Source organism: Girardinichthys multiradiatus, chromosome 2 (genome assembly GCF_021462225.1).
Source record: "Girardinichthys multiradiatus isolate DD_20200921_A chromosome 2, DD_fGirMul_XY1, whole genome shotgun sequence".
In the NCBI taxonomy this organism is placed as follows: Eukaryota; Metazoa; Chordata; class Actinopteri; order Cyprinodontiformes; family Goodeidae; genus Girardinichthys; species Girardinichthys multiradiatus.
In genome coordinates this window covers 43,122,454-43,139,759 of record NC_061795.1, presented here as the reverse complement: position 1 = coordinate 43,139,759, position 17,306 = coordinate 43,122,454, and the positions used below count along the sequence as shown (strand labels likewise).

At 41.6% G+C, this 17,306-nt stretch overlaps 1 protein-coding gene across 4 annotated transcripts; it reads right to left on the bottom strand.

Annotated features, from left to right (window-relative positions):
* Window positions 1-215: 215 nt before the first annotated feature.
* adat1 (adenosine deaminase tRNA specific 1) lies at window positions 216-17,282 on the bottom strand. Of its 4 annotated transcripts, none has more exons than XM_047384494.1 (9): window positions 17,045-17,282; window positions 15,902-15,970; window positions 15,650-15,710; window positions 15,429-15,559; window positions 13,110-13,698; window positions 9,144-9,283; window positions 5,342-5,441; window positions 5,143-5,229; window positions 216-1,027 (listed from the first exon to the last, which is right to left on the bottom strand). In XM_047384494.1, the coding sequence occupies exons 1-9, from the start codon at window positions 17,184-17,186 to the stop codon at window positions 895-897; spliced, it is 1,452 nt and encodes a 483-aa protein (XP_047240450.1). In that variant the 5' UTR covers window positions 17,187-17,282; the 3' UTR covers window positions 216-894. The 4 variants fall into 4 exon arrangements, with proteins under 4 accessions (XP_047240450.1, XP_047240466.1, XP_047240456.1 ...); XM_047384510.1 differs by having other exon boundaries at window positions 15,656-15,710; XM_047384500.1 differs by having other exon boundaries at window positions 15,650-15,707.
* Window positions 17,283-17,306: the final 24 nt, after the last annotated feature.

Here is a 17,306-nt window from a genome sequence, read left to right as displayed (position 1 = left end):
CTAAATTCAAATGCTGGAGAGTTTTATGGTTAACACTTCCTGAAGTGTATATTTCAAGGGAAGGTAGATGGGTGGCCTCATAAATAACTTTGTTAACTCTGACCCGGGGAGGGTCTAGGGGCCATATTTCTAAAACTCTTTGAAGTTGAGATAACACCCTCATTTTTGGTATAAATACTGTTTGTGATTTCTGTTCGGGGCTCTGTTCAACTGACTTGCTCGGTGACAGAGTCATTCAAACGCTGAATGCCTTTGAATAAAACTTATTAAGACAAAGTCCGGATTTTCTCTTCTTGTGAGTCAACTTCTCTCCACTTTGATAAGAAATTCCACAACAATATTCTGTGGATAGATGAGACAGAAGCAGGACTTGTTGGAAGGTGTGTGTCCTGTTACATCTGGTGTAAAACTAACTCAGCGATTCTGGAAAACGACGTACCAACACCCAAGAAGTTCCGATTGGGTTTTATGTAGCTGTTAAAGATTACCAGAAGTAAAACCCGACACACTGGTTTATCTGTGGGACAAACGCAGGGACAGTTTGAAAACTAATGCAGAGAACTGGAACTTGTAGGCAGGTACATCCCAGCTGTGTTTTCAGAGAGCTCAACATGTGACATGAAAATAGAGCCGTAACACGCAGACATCAGCCCCTCTGAACAGCAGGACGGAGCGGGCCGTCCCGCTGTGGACCCTGAGCTACAGAGCAGCTGAGCCAATAGACAGCGGGCGGAAACAAACGCTTTGTGATGAAAAATGTCTCTTTCTGCCATCCTCGGTTTAAAATCGGTTTAAAAGCAGCCTTATTTCCACACATGACCTCTGAGTTGGTGCTGCAACAAAGCAGGTTTTTCATCGAGCCCGACGAGGACATTCCTGCTGCGGAGTCGGTTTTCAGTGAAACAGGAGGAGGTTTCTGTCGCTGCGAGGCCACAGAGGGAAGGCCTGCTGACGCAGCTGCTGCCAGGCCTGCTGATACGACTGGGAGGCCTGCTTATAGTCCCAGTAGGTGTGCAGCTCTCCCGACCTGAAGGAACACAGATAACAGAGAGTTGGAATCTCTGTGCGCTTGCATTTTAAGTATTGCTTGTAACGCTGCAACAAAACAAGGGAACCGCAGATTTGAAGCTGTACTCAGGTGTGTTATCAATGCTGGTTAGCTGGAAGTAGAACAAAACAAAAAAAATGATGAAAGGTGCAAGCTGAGGTATATTTGTGAACAATGGGACCACATGGGAGGAGAAATGCCTACAGAGTATGTATACTCAGAGCAGATAACCTGATCCTGTTTCTGCATAAAGCAGCAACAGTTTCTCCTCAAAGTCTCAGATGTTCACTCCTGAAAATAATACTTTTGTAATACCTTTATTTAAATATCAACTTTTATATTAAAATTATTTCTTTCATAAAGAAAAACTCTGTGAAACACTTCAAACTTATTTTTGTTCATTTTGATGATTACGGCTTACAGCTAATGAAAACCCACAGTTAAGTTTCTCAAGACGTTTTTAATATTGTATAAGACAAATAAAAAGGAATTTCTGACAGAGAAATGTTTTGGTATGTCCCACACAATTATGAGCTAAAACTGCTGACTTGATAGATGACCAGCAGACAGTCACTGACACCCTCCACAAGGTGAAGGTCATTTCTAAAGAAGGTGGCTGCTCCAAGAGGGCTGTATCCAAGCATATGGATGGAATGTTTAGTGGAAGGAAGAAAAGCGATAGACAAACATCCACAAGCAACAGGGATAGCAGCAGCCTTGAGTGGACTGTGAAGCACAGCCCATTTAAGAGTTTGGGGGATACACAAGGCATGAACTGCAGCTGGAGTCAGTGCTTCCAAGAGCAACCACGTGCAGATGTATCCAGGACATGGGATAAAAACTGTCCCATTTCTGGTGTTAAGCCACTCCTGGACCAAAGAGAAAGTGAGAAGAATTTTTTCCTGGGCTAAGGACAGGAATGAACAATAAATGGGTCTGTTACTCAGTGGTCCAAACTCCTCTTCTTCAGGTGAGAGTAAATGTATCTTTTTTTTGGAAGTCAAGTTCAAGAGTCTGTAGGAAGAGTGTAAAGGCACAGAATCCATGTTGCTACAAGTCCAGAGTGAAGTTTCCACAGTCAGAGATGATTTGGGGTGCCATGTCATCTGCTGGTTCTGGTCTCCTGGGTTTTCTGAAGTCCACAGTCAACACGTCCATCTACCATTTTAGAGCACTTTATACTTCCTTCTGCTGACAAGCTTTATTGAGATACTGATTTCATTTTCCAGCAGAATGCTTGCTTTTATGACCATGTTTGTCAGTGTACTTGACTGACCGGCAAACTGGCCTAACCTGAACCCCCCAGAGAATCTATGGGCTGCTGTCAAGAGAAAGATGAGAGACACCAGACCCAACAAGGCAGATGACCTGAAGGCTGCTATCAAGACAACCTGGTCTTCCTGAAAACCTCAGCAGAACCACAGGCTTATCGCCTCCATGCCATGCCGCATTGATGCAGTAATTTATGCACAGGAGCCCCAACCAAGTACTGAATGCATATACTGTAGAGCACACTGGCATAGTTCAGCTAAAATTTCTTGTTTTTAGAAAACATTTTTATTAGTCTTCTGCAATATTCTTATCTGAGAGCTTTTAATATTCTGTAACCCATAATAATCAAAGTTAACAGAAAGAACTACTTCAAATGTATGACTTTGTGTGTAATATATATATCTATATCTACAGGGGTTGGACAATGAAACTGAAACACCTGTCATTTTAGTGTGGGAGGTTTCATGGCTAAATTGGACCAGCCTGGTAGCCAGTCTTCATTGATTGTACATTGCACCAGTAAGAGCAGAGTGTGAAGGTTCAATTAGCAGGGTAAGAGCACAGTTTTGCTCAAAATATTGAAATGCACACAACATTATGGGTGACATACCAGAGTTGAAAAGAGGACAAATTGTTGGTGCATGTCTTGCTGGCGCATCTGTGACCAAGACAGCAAGTCTTTGTGATGTATCAAGAGCCACGGTATCCAGGGTAATGTCAGCATACCACCAAGAAGGACGAACCACATCCAACAGGATTAACTGTGGACGCAAGAGGAAGCTGTCTGAAAGGGATGTTCGGGTGCTAACCCGGATTGTATCCAAAAAACATAAAACCACGGCTGCCCAAATCACGGCAGAATTAAATGTGCATCTCAACTCTCCTGTTTCCACCAGAACTGTCCGTCGGGAGCTCAACAGGGTCAATATACACGGCCGGGCTGCTATAGCCAATCCTTTGGTCACTCATGCCAATGCCAAACGTCGGTTTCAATGGTGCAAGGAGCGCAAATCTTGGGCTGTGGACAATGTGAAACATGTATTGTTCTCTGATGAGTCCACCTTTACTGTTTTCCCCACATCCGGGAGAGTTATGGTGTGGAGGAGCCCCAAAGAAGTGTACCACCCAGACTGTTGCATGTCCAGAGTGAAGCATGGAGATGGATCAGTGATGGTTTGGGCTGCCATATCATGGCATTCCCTTGGCCCAATACTTGTGCTAGATGGGCGCTTCACTGCCAAGGACTACCGAACCATTCTTGAGGACCATGTGCATCCAATGGTTCAAACATTGTATCCTGAAGGTGGTGCCGTGTATCAGGATGACAATGCACCAATACACACAGCAAGACTGGTGAAAGATTGGTTTGATGAACGTGAAAGTGAAGTTGAACATCTCCCATGGCCTGCACAGTCACCAGATCTAAATATTATTGAGCCACTTTGGGGTGTTTTGGAGGAGCGAGTCAGGAAATGTTTTCCTCCACCAGTATCACGTAGTGACCTGGCCACTATCCTGCAAGAAGAATGGTTTAAAATCCCTCTGACCTCTGTGCAGGACTTGTATATGTTATTCCCAAGACGAATTGACGCTGTATTGGCCACAAAAGGAGGCCCTATACCATACTAATAAATTATTGTGGTCTAAAACCAGGTGTTTCAGTTTCATTGTCCAACCCCTGTAAATAGGTATATCTCGATCGATTGATAGATCGATAGATAGATTTAGATAGATACATAGATACCGGTTTCCCTTTTTAAATTTCATTACTGAAATAAATTACATTTTCAGTGATATCCTAATTTACTGAAAAACCCCAAAAATTCAGCAGTTTTTAATACCCCTGTAGTCATTATCATGCAGCTGGAAAGCTACTATTTTGTCTGCAAGGAACTTGCAATAACTGCAAAAAGAAGAAAATTTCCCGGTGACACGGTTAGATAATTGTCTTACTGGAAGCTGCAGGTTGTTTTTCAGGTGAAAGAAAGCAGCGGATCAGGTTTTCTGCTGAAACGCTGAGGAACAGTAGGATCTTTGTTTCTCCTCTGTAGAAAATTCCCAGCCATGAGCACACAATACACAGACTTGTGTTTCAGGAGATATTTTGTTGTTTCACTCAGCTGCCAATCAAAAGATTGATTCACAGCAGAAGGAAGGATTAAAAAATACTTAACAGTATTTCATTTCTCCCTGAAAGCTTCCTCTTTCAGTGACTGTAAACACTTCAGACATTCTGGTATCTGCCGGTGAGGAATGTTCTTACAATGTCTCTGTGTAAACTGACTTATATGATTAGAAGTGCACACTGGCAAAAATATGAGAAATACGTGAACAGGGACAAACTGAAAGAAAAGATTATATCCAATCTGAGCTCTAAATACTGGATTTCCCAGCACTGCTGCAGAGTCAAACATGCCTGAATTTTAAAGCAACCAGAACAAGATTATAGTCAAAGTAAAGCCTAGGAATTTACTAACTGTATAACAGGCACTTAAGAGATAAATGTTAGAATAATTTGGACAAAATTCATGACAGAAAAAACTAACAGTAGAGTTTAAATATCTGACCACAATGAGCATCGGTACAGGTACAGGTTTATTAACAAACTGAAGAAACAAGCAAAAAGAGGTTCCTAATGAAGCAAAAAACATTAAAATCAGTGTGAATCAAACATGTTTGAAATGTTTTTTTATATTTAACTGATGCCTGGCCTTATCTAAAGCTGGATTGTCCTGGTAATGTATTTTAAACATTTATTAAACTCTCTACAAATATTACTGAGAAATCACACACCTCTGCTGGATGGAGAGGCTGTTTGTTACCTGAGAGAGTCGGGCAGAGCTGAAGGGTCAGTGGCCGCTACTAGAGACAGGAACGAATGAAAAAGCTCCAGTTTACACAGAAGAGACCTGAAGACACAACAGCATGAAGACAACCCTCAGAGGGAGTCTATAATGACCCAAACACCATAAACACATCATCACCTCCATATTTCAACACTGTGTGATGTGAGGCTTGTACCTGGCTTTAGGTGTTCCCAGGACTTTCTTCGTGACTCCATGTTTGTAGCCGTTGGCAGTGACATCTAGTGGCTGATCTGCAACATTACACCAGCTTATAGCTGAAAGACAAGTTTATTTCAGTTAATAATTAGGAAAAGTAAAACAAAATGACATAATGAAATGAGTTTTTCCACAAATGTGTTTTGTCTTGTATAAATAATCACTATTATTCAAAATGTTTTAAAGGATTTGTAGAAATTCTGACGACAGCAATTAAAGTAGTGACAGCTCTCTACATTAGTTTATCTTCTAGCTTATTATTTCCTTATTTTTTAAATTAAAGTCAATGTTTCTAGGCCATTGTAACATATGAATGTGCTCCACGACTGGTATAGCGCAGCTTTTAGACGCATCTCCTGATGTGTTGAAGCAGAGATGGGTGTAAAAGTTGCAGGACACAGGCCCTTGCAGATTGGAGTTTGAGACCCTGTGCTCTAACAGGTTTTCATTTCATTGATAATTTGGAATATTAGTGTAGGCCTACTGAAAAGTATGTCCATGTACTGTGCATCATATGCACTTAATACTTGGTTGGGGCTCCTTTTGCATGAATTATTGCGTCAATGCGGCATGGCATGGAGATCAGTCTACCTTGTTGGGTCTGGTGTCTCTAATCTTCATCTTATAATTCTCTGTGCGGTTCAGGTCAGCCCAGCTGTTGGCCAATCAAGCACAGTAACACCATGGTCACTGAACCAACTTCTGGTACCTTTGGGAAGCTGGGCCAGTACCAGGTCCTGCTGAAAAATGAAATCATCATCTCCATGAAGCTCGTCAGGAAAAGGAAGCGTCAAGTGCTCTATAATTTCCTGGTAGATGGCTGCATTCACTGTAGACTTTAGAAAACCCAGTGGACCGAAACCAGTAGATGACATGTCATCCCAAATCATCACCGAATGTGGAGACTTCACTCTGGACTTCTAGCAACGTGGATTCTGTGCCTCTCCACTCTTTCTCCAGACTCTTGACTTTGTTTTTCAAATGGAATTTACTTTAATCTGGAAACAGGACTTTGGACCACTGAACAACAAGCCAGTTCTTTTTCTCCTCAGCCCAGGTAAGACGCATTTTATCAAAGGCGTTGAGCCACAATTACAACACCAGAAGACATCCCTGGTCTTCGATTCATAAATGAGGATTTTGGTTAAGAAATTAATTTTGTCAAATTATGATTGTTAATTATAATTCTTGATAAATATTAATTAATCGATAATCATAATTCCAACATCTTTGTGTGGTTGCTCTTGATACACCGACTCCAGCCTCAGTCCTCTCCTTGTGAAGTTCCCCCAAATTCTTGGATGGATTTTGCTTGACAATCCTCTCAAGGCTACAGTTCTCTCTTTTGCCGTTGCACCTTTTTCTACCACACTTTTTTGTTCCACTAAATTTTCTATGAATATACTTGGATACAGAACTCTGTGAACAACAAGCTTCTTCAGCAGTGGCCTTTTGTAGCTGCCTCTTCTTGTAGAGGGTGACAATGACTGTCTTTGGGGTATCTGTCCAGTCAGAAGTCTTCTCCATGATTGTGTAGCCGATGACCCAGACTGAAAGACCATTTAGAGGCTCAGGAAACCTTTGCAGGTATTTTTGAGTTAATTAGCAGATTATGGTGTGACACCATGAGTTTCCGGTACCTCACATTTTGACCATTTTCTGATTTCCTGAGAAACTGAATTTAGGCTTTTCATTATCTGTAAGACAATCATCAAAATTACAAGAAATAAAAGTTGGAAATATTTCACTCTATGTGTAATGAATCTATATGTGTTTCTTAAATGAATGACAAAAAATATTGAACTTTTCACGATAATTTATTTTTTAGATGTACCTGTACAATTGGATCATTTGATGAGTGTTATTTCTATATTTTACTGCAATTTCGGAAAAATAAGTCTGAATATGAGACGTGTACACTGTTCAGGATCAGAACAGCGTTTTTAGCCCGACATTATAGATATATACTGTATCTTTGTAGCATCTTTTAACACATCCTCACTCATTCTATTAATTCTATTAACTGGTTCCTCAATCAGGCCCCTCAAACTGAAGCAAATAAACGTAAATGCCTCGTTCATGGTGTGCAAACTTTTGCACATATCAAACAGCCACAGAGAAAGTGATGCTAAGAATATTTTCAATAAAACAAACTTGAGTTCATGTGGCGTATCTAGAGATGCACTAATCAGACTTTTACAGTCTATTTGCATCTCTGGTTTTAGTAAAGCCTTCATCTGCTGGTACCAATTTTAATAGCTTTCGTTTTTTAACAGCTATACCAGGGGACCACAAATTAAAACAGCAGGAGGTCCACTCCCTGCCTCATCCAAACACTTTGGGGTCCGAACATTTTTAAGCAAGACACAAAAATATTTTCTTTCATCTTTATTTAACTTTTAATTAACACTAGAGTTTTTTGTAACCACTGATCAACTATTCAATTATTCATATGCCAATTTAATCCAATTCAAGCACTCATATTAAACACACTTTGAATGGCCAGTCGAGCCGGTTCTGTGCATCTTGGTATAATTCTGCTCTCCTTGTACTTTTGACAGGCAGGGTAATTTGCTGAACCTTTTCCTTAAGTTGTCCTTCTTTTCCATCTTGAAGTGTTTCTGCCACAGCTTCCATGCACTCTGTGATCATTTCCCGGTCAGCGAGACGTTTTTTATGTTTTCCCAAAATCCACTGAACTCACAGTGAACACTCGTGTGTTACTGAGACCGTATGCTTGTTGTCCAACTAGACACTTTTGGACAACATGCAGTAATATATAAATGTTTAAAATCAGGTTGGGTCCGGATCGGACGGCACGTGGTCCGCTAATCTGTGACCTCTGAGTTGTACCGTAGGACGATATAAAACCAATATTCAAAATGTTTTCTTTAGCCTTCCTGTTATCTGCTAACATTCTTGCTCTCTCTTCCAGCCTGAATGAACCGCAGAAATGTCTCGACAGGCTTTGAGGCTTCCTCTCAGAAACAGTTTTGTTGACAGCGTAGACATTAATACGTAGACGCCTCTTTGACTGGGTTGGCCCGCTGCTGAGACGTAACCGTGTGTCCGCCATATTGCTGGAGGCAAGGCTGTGATGTGAACTAATACGCATAAAGGAACTTTATTTCATAAAGCACATTTTCACAGATATTTACGTTAATGCATCAACTTATTTATTCACACACACACTTATGTTCGTTGGTACGACGGAGAATCAGGGCCAGGCAAAGAGAATTTTTGGTTTTTTAAATTACAAGAATAAAGTCAGAATTTTTTTGAGAACTCTTACAAAAAAGTGCAGCTCTCCAAGATTTGGTTTGGACACCTAAACAGTTTGAACAATTTCATGCTGCACACATAAGAGGCATTTTGGCTCTCCGACTTGACTCCACAAAAATGGCGGCAACGTCGTAACTCCGTTTAGCGTTCGATAGGGCGTCTACGTATTAATGTCTATGGTTGACACAACCTGGTGAGAGTAGGTATGATGCATTCACTGATTGGAGGAAAATTGGATTTCTGAGTTTCCAACCAACCGAAAACAGTCCGTTCTGATTAAACTGAAAATTGGCAGATTTTCCTCACCAGGGTGGTGGATCTCCAGATATTTCCCGAATTGTTTGAATTTCACCCCAGTCTGTCTTCCATGACCTCGTAAATATGTCAGATCTCCAGACAACCTAACACTGAAACTGTGACAAAGTAAACTAAGTTTTATCTATTCAGCAAAGCATTTTCTAGGAACACGACAAACTCACCTGCTCCACACGGGGAGATGCGCCCAGCCCGGTGTTGAAGCTCGGTTTGGTTCTGGCTGAACGGGAACTCCAGGCTGGACTGCAGCAGCAGTGGTGAGCAAACAGAGAAACCATCAGGCAGGCCTGACACGTGGGAGCACCTGCAAGTAGAGGACAATTACACACAAGGGAAGACTTCGACTATGCTCTGTACCTGTTCTTGGCAGAATTGGTAGGCTTCACTTTAACTGGTTGGTTTCCTGCTACGGACACAGCTTCTAAACATAGCCCAGAATTTTTCAACAGAGTTGAAGTCCGGGCTTTGAATAGGACATTCCAATGACTTAATATTGGCCTGATTTATTTATGTCAAAACCAGTTGTGATGTTTCCACATTTCATTCGTCTAGCTGTTATCACCAGTACCACTGGCAGCATAACAGGCCCCATAGAATGATGCTGCCACCACCATGCGGAACAGTTGATAGTGTTTGTAGGTTTGAAAGCCTCTCATTTACTCCTTCAAAATTTCTTGTTACTGTAACCAACCAGCTCAGTCTTTCTCTCGTCAGACACTAAAACTTTTCTCCAGACGGCATTGGCCTGTCCATGTGGAAAGCTGAAAATTTCACCCCAGCTCGAGAACGTGTTCTCTCTCAGGCTCAAACAGGAGTAGCCCTTGTAGCTGTCAACAAAACATACGACGTTGACTGGCCACAGCTGGATTACAGAGTTGGTTAAAAAGGGAACTTGCATGGCTTAAACTGAACTCAAATGTAATTTATAGCAGGCTTGGATAAAGAAGATTGAAGATAAATTAGCAGACTAAAACATGCACTAGTGTAGTGCCAGTTGTAAAAAATAAAGCTACTAAATGTGCACTTACTCATATCTGACTGGTAAAAACCCCAAATTGTTTATTTGGTAAAAAGAAACTACAGACTGAAACAGTGTAGAAATAAATACATCATATTTTTCTTTTCTTTCTACTGACAACAAATAGATAAAGTAACACAATTGAGAATTTGCATTCACATTCTAGAAAACATAGGAACAAATCTAGAATAGTTATATTAGTTACTATTGGCACTCTAGCCATATAGCATCTTTGTTTCTCCTTCCATAAACAGAAATATCCCACATTTAGAATAAATCCTAACTGGGTTCTTATTGCTGCTCGATAGGGAAAAATATGAACCAACATTGTTTGTGGATATATTAGTTATGTTTTATAAAAGCTAAAACAAAGAGGAGAAAATCAACTATAACCAATACAGTCTTGCTAAATCTAAGGGATAACTAATAAATAAGTTATGATGTATAATGTTTTCTCCAGTTGATGATTGTGTTGTTGCACCGTTACATCCTCATAAAAAGAAGCATGGAGTGAACGAGAGGAAAAGAGTTCAGCAGCTGCCATGTTTTAACCATCCTGCTCACAGAAAGGCTGGATTAAGAGAGAGGATTAGGGCCATCATAGATGGAAAAATGTGGCCATGAAGGAGTAAATGTCCGACAAAAAAAAAAGCTCCGAAAATTCTAAATGCATATCGGAAATTTATGCCTTTAACCACAGAAAATTATAATTCTTTTTTTTGCAATGAAAAACTTTTCAACATCAGAAAATATCAAAGTTTTTTCTTAGAAATATGTGATATTTTTGGCAGAAATTAACTTCTCCGTGGCCACATCTTTGAATGAGCTGAAAATGAGTTTGAAAATGAGCGCAACGTCGACTTTTATAAAACCTTTTTTACTTAAACCGACAAGGCAGAGAATTTCTGCAGCGTTTTCTGTGGATGACGGACTTACAGAGGTAACAGGTGTTCTAATGGACCACCCTACCCGACCGGACCGATACGTCCAGAAGAAAGGCGGTCGGAAAGTTCTACGAGATGGCTCAGTGCGTCAGAACACCGACCCGCACCGCTAACAGTTTCTGTAATCCATGTTACTGGGAGGGCCGAAAGACATGAAATTAAATAAACATATCAGGAAATAAATAAATGTGAATGTCCAATAAAATAAAAAAATTTACCTTTAAATAATTGAATGTACCATTTATTTTTTATTAATACTTCATTAACTTAAATATACCATTAAATTATTAAATGTCCCATCTAATAATTTTATATAACTTTTAAATGAGGAAAAAAAATAAATAATGTCATTTTTTAAATTACCGTATTTTCCGCACTATAAGGCGCACTTAAAAACCTTTAATTTTTTTAAAAAATGACAGTGCGCCTTGTAATCCGGAGCGCCTTATATATGGATCAATTGGTTAATTGGTTGATCCATACTGGTTGTACACGGCGCTCTGTCAAAATGTTTCAGTACGACTGGTAAACTACAAAGCCGCACCGCTTGCAGCATTACGGCTACCGTAGTCAGGGGTGTCGCCGAAGTAATAGCGGTAAACACCTGTACTGTGCTTACTCCTAGTCCAACACCACTTGTGTGTGTATAACGTTTGAATGTACTGTTGCAGGAATTGCCTGAACTATATGTGATTAGAAGCTCAGTGTGTGGGGTGTATGTTTCGTGTGTGTGTATGGAAGATGTTGACATTACTCCTCCGGACAGAGGTGGCGCTGTGTGCTGCCGTACCTGAGAATCAAGAGTGAAGGAGTGACGTCGGTATTATTGTGTGTGTGGGGTGGGTAGAGACGGCGACCGGAGCAGCGGTGTATGAGTCTGTAAGCCCTGTGTTTTTACGTGCTGCAAAGTCATTAAAAAGAACCCCAAATCTCGTCAACAACTCAGTGTTTTGATGCTGTTTCTTCATGCTCAACTCAGCAACGTATGAGTGAGGGAGTTAACCCCGAGGAAACTAGTAACTTCGGCCCTGGAGAAAGCGTCTCCCCTGTGTCATCAGACTACGGTCAGGGGACAGAAACAGGAAAGGTTAACAGTACTAACGTTTGATTTAGTGCATCAAACTGTTTCTTTTACGTGTTTACTGAATCAGGGAAAAGTTCCCTTTCACGTTTTAACTAACGTTTGATTTCAACTTCAACTTCATAGACTCCAATGCATTCCTAACGTGCGGTTGGCTCTATTCAATAGAATTCTATATAGAGGAGACCTTACCATGAGGGTGAATGGAGTTATCAGAACGCTGGTTTGTAGTGTATTAATAAAGTTTGACTGACTGACTTATCTGACTGTTTTGTTGACATTCTCTTTAGCACAGCTCCATCTAGTGGATGCATAACGCAACCCCAGTCAAACGTTTGACTGCAGTAGTTTCTATTCTATGCGCCTTATAATCCGGTGCGCCCTATATATGAAAACAGTTCTAAAATAGGCCATTCATTGAAGGTGCGCCTTATAATCCGGTGCGCCTTATAGTGCGGAAAATACGGTAAATTCATTTAAAAATACAAATAAATATTTCACTCTAAATTTCTTTCTTTCATGGGACATGGTTCATATTTATTTATTCATTTAATTTTGTCCCATTTGGCTCTCCATAAGCAGCAGGTCATTACTTAGGTAACCCCCCAGAATTTCAAAATAAAGTTATATCAGGAGCAATTATTCACCGCCGTGGAGCTCGCCACAGAGTGCTTTTATTCGCCCTGCGCGATCTGGCGAGCGTCAAGAGACATCCCTGCAGAAGGTGTCGATTTCAGAAGACCTGAAGAAGACCTGAAGGCAGTGATTTAGATCAGAGATTCAGAAGAAAAGCGGATGTTTTTTGGTTCATAAGTCGCGTGCCCTTCTATTATCATGTGGGGGCTACTTTATTTATGTTCAGATCTTGTGCCCCAGTACAGCTTTATGTCTAGCAACGCCCCTGGCAGGAAATAAATGAAGAGAAAAACAATTGGCCTTCCTGCAGTTGTTCAGGTGACTGTAGCTGCAGAATATGAGCAGCTGAAAATTAAGAGATGTTTTCTATAAACTGTAGTAAAATTGCAGCTCTTCATTTCCAGTGACAGTGAAACACATCAGCAGGATCAAAGTTTCAGCTAGCCCCTACCTTGTGACCAAGGCTCTGTCCATGACTTTTTGGCTGTACGGACACTTTCCCACCACCACAGTGCTGAAATACAGCGCCTCCTCCAGGTAATGAGACAGCAGCGCACCCTGGAAGCCCAGCACCCCCCAGCGGGCCAGTTTGTCGCTGCAAGACAGGGATAAAGTCGGTTCTCCTCGTCCCGGCTTCACACGGAGGACGCCGGTACTGTGGTACCTCGGCCCAGGGTGCAGAGGGTCCACCGGGCCACCTGGGACACACTTGGCGCCAGTCCTGTGAACATCCCTGACCCGTGACGGACTCACGTTTGCAGAGTCTCCTGGTCTGAGCTCCGTCACTGCAGCAGGAACCGACACGTCTCCATCAGGTGTTTCAGTGGGATAAGTCCTGAATTCAAACTGGCCCGTTTCTTCTTCTTTTGTCTCTTTCTCTTCGAGACGATGCAGCTTAAATTTTCCTCTTTCGCCTGGCTCCTCAACCTTCCTTTTCAGCTTCTTTCCTCCATCAGTCTCTTCACAGCTGCTCACAGATGTGACAGGAGGGCAGGGCTGGGACTCGGAGTCAGTCATGGGAATGATGGAACCGTCACCACCTGGGGATAAAAGACAAGAGCCTCAGATAGCTTCATTTGAGAGCTTTTACAATGAAGAACTATTAAATGAAGTGTCACCTCGAGGTAAACTGGAAGATGATGTCTAGAATGAAGACTGAAGTATCAGAAAGTGACTGACTTTTCATTTGTGAGATAAACTCTAAAAGACGGAGAGGATTACGTTGGAGGAGATTTATACGTTATTTTAAATCACACATTATATCATTATTAAGCAACAGTGCTGGAGACAATGTGAGAAAATCCCTCCCACACATTTTGGGAAGATGTTCTTTTAATTTGTGACAACTTAAAAAGCTTCAGGATTCCAAAGGGAATAAAAAGAACAGAGCATTAGTCCTTGGAAGTAAACTATTAAAGTTGGGATTTAAAGCCCCCACAACATGATGCTCCCACCACCGTACGTCACAGCTGGGATGGTATTGTCTGGTTTCCCACTATTTCCTCTGAATGTAATGATGGTGAGCTGCACGGTGGTGGGTGGGTGCACAGCACTGTTGATTGCAGCGAGAAGATCATGGGTTCAGGCTGGGCTCTTTCTGCATGTTTTCCTCGAGTATGTGTGATTTCTCTCCAGGTACTCTGGCTTCCTCCCACAGATTGTAAGGTTAATTGGGCTCTCTAAGTCGCCCTTAGGTATGAGTGTGTGTGCATGGTTGTTTGTGTACATCTATTGCCCTGTGATGGACTCGCGACCTGTCCAGGGGCAACCCCACCTCTCGCCTAATGAATGCTAACTTTTGTTAGCTCTCGCCTCTTTTGTTGCAAACAATCATCTGTCTTTTTATGCAGTTTTTCGAGTAATGGCTTCTTCCTCGCTGAGTGGCCTTTCAGTTCATTCTGGGGCAGAACTTGTTTAGCAGTAGATAACGATGCCCTCCCACCAGCATCAACCAGTATTTTTATAAGGCCTTTTGCTTTTGTTTTGGGGTTGTGTCACACATTTCACACAGAAACACGCTTCCCTCTCAGACGCTGAACTCGTCTTCTTCCTGAACAGTATGATGGCTGGACATTGCCATTGTCAACTTGGGGAGGTTTGAGGTGTTCTATGGATGTGGCTCCAGATAACTCAGGAGCTTATGAAGCCATCAGAAGCTCATCATCATCTGGGCTTTTGCACACCGTTTAAAGGCAAAGTCTCTACGTATGTAAACTTTAGACTTTGGAGAAAGTAATTTCTCTCACTGATAATAATAACTGACGTAAAAGGAAAAGTTTAGTCTGTTTAAATGTCAGACAGCAAGATCTGCCGGGCCTCGCAAGAAATATCACAAAGCATTGTGAGAGAACATGTTATGGTCTGATGAAACCAAACTAGACGTTCTGGACCACAATTCCAAAAGGTACCAAAAGAACAACCTGCAGTGAAAACATGGTGGCGGCAGAGTCATGCTGTGGGGTCACTTTTGTTTAGATGGGAACGGGGGGTTTTAAATACCAGTATGTCTTGAACCGGAAGATAAGGAGGGGTTTTATTTACCAGCATCTCAGATCAACAAGAAGATCATCAACTCTGAACAAGAGGAACAGAGTATTAATGTAAGGGTCTGCAAATGCTAAATTTTGCAAACGTACCCACATTCAAAAAAAATACTACAAACTCACTTTTAGTAGCTTTTCTGTTGCTAAAAATAAGGAAAATGCAGATGATAAGGAGCTCATACTTTACTTAGAGCTTGTTAAGCGCACTGGGAGCATACTGGACTCACATGGAGTATGACTGGTAAAGAGGAGGAAGGAAACTCCAGGCTGAAGCCTCCACTTCCCTCTCTGATCCACCTGGCGAAACAGCGAGTTGCAGCGACCGCTCACAGCTCCGTGTAGCTCCTGGATCAGATACCTGCACAGAAATCCATCCCCAGTGAGCTGAAGAGTCAGGTGGGAGGAAACGTCTACAAGGAAACAGAACAGGGAGGAATCCTCCACAAACATCCACCTGATGCAACCCCTCCTGGCGATGACTTCTGCATGGCTGTCGTTGAGAACGTCTCCTGGTTCAGCAAACGAAGGAAAGTTTACTCCAGTCTCTCCCTTTGATGAATTTATTAACAACAGTTTTCACTGAAAAACTACTAAACACATCTGCACCACATTAAGGGAGACTAGAATATTGAGAATATTTTAAAACAAATGTGAGGCACAGAGACTCATAAGGAACCATCATTAACAGGATCTCACAGACCGGCGGGACTCATGGCTGCCTTCCCGATGCACTTAGTCCCAGTTCCCAAAGAGACCACCTCCATCTCAACTGGAAAACAAGAACATTGAACTCACTTCACGGTTTACCTGCTGTTTTTACATACAGTCTATGCAGCGCTGAACCACAAGGAATGAGTCTTGACTGTGCAAAAGTTTTAAAGCTGCTCTTCACGGTTTGCTTTGTTGTAATTAGAGATAAACCAATCAAACGGTCAGACATCAGAATCAGCTCTGATTTGTAGATCAAACTCTGGAAAAATTGGTCACAACCGTAATCAGCGGGTCAGAACTCAGAAGCGTTTCTTTTTGTTTTGATAATTGCTCACAGCTAATGAAAACTCAAGTATAACACCAACAAAAAATGATCTTTTACAGAAATGTAAGCCTACATAAAAGTATGTACAGTAAATGCCCTCAGTACTTGTTTGGGGCTCCTTTTGCATAAATTACTGCATCAATGCAGAGGCGATCAGCCTGTGGTTCTGCTGAGGTGTTCAGGAAGCCCAGGTTGCTTTGATAGCGACCTTCAGGTCATCTGCATTGTTGGGTCTGGTGTCTCATCTTCCTCTTTACAATACTCCATAGATCCTCGGGGTTCAGAGGTCAGGCCAGTTTGCTGGCAACCAGGAACAGTAGCACCATGATCACTGGACCAGCTTTTGGTACCTTTGGAAGTGTGGGCCAAACACATATTTAATAAAAATCATTTCTTTATCGTTTATATTAATATGTAATATTTTAATCTTGTGAAAAACTGTAATCATCCAAATTCAACGAAATAATAAATATATTCAATATTTTATTTTGGGTGTACATGAATCATGTAGACCCATAATAACAGAACATAGCGGCATACAGTGTCTGCTCATAACCCAGGAAAGAGCACATTAAAGGTAAACAAACAGCATCTCTCTAAAGCACCAGAAATATTTTAATCAAGACAACATTAAATACAAGACAGCCTGACTGCTTGGAAGCCAAATATTGATGACTGATTTAAAACTTTTGCACAGTATTGCAGAGTCTTAAACAATAAGATCCTTTAACAAAAACACAGCTTTGTTCATTAATTTACCACTGGCACAATAAAACCAGAGTACTGCAGTTGTGTCTGCCCTCTAACCTGAGCCACAGTTTGGACTCCGGGTGATCCGGAGCACAGCGGCCAGCAGGCTCCACTCTCTGCCCGATTCGGGCTTCCCTCTCCGGGGCAGCCGGCGGAAACGCTCGTAACACAACTCGGCCACTTCATCCGCGTTTATCATATTGAACAGGATTTAAATATGATACAACCGTCGTTTTACATTTACTGTTAAACCATGTGAACCGATTTGAAAACATCTCCAAAACACAGAGGAAGTACTTCCGGGATGGGGAAAAAGGCG

Bases quoted from the DNA above. Each gene is read 5' to 3' on its own strand.
- adat1 (XM_047384494.1), bottom strand. From the start codon at position 17,186: ATGATAAACGCGGATGAAGTGGCCGAGTTGTGTTACGAGCGTTTCCGC. The intron at 15,560-15,649 runs GTTTGTGGAGGA...ATTTCTGTGCAG, and splicing joins AGGGGTTGCATCAGGTGGAT to GTATCTGATCCAGGAGCTAC. The intron at 9,284-13,109 runs GTAGGGGCTAGC...CTCTACTTGCAG, and splicing joins GACAGAGCCTTGGTCACAAG to GTGCTCCCACGTGTCAGGCC.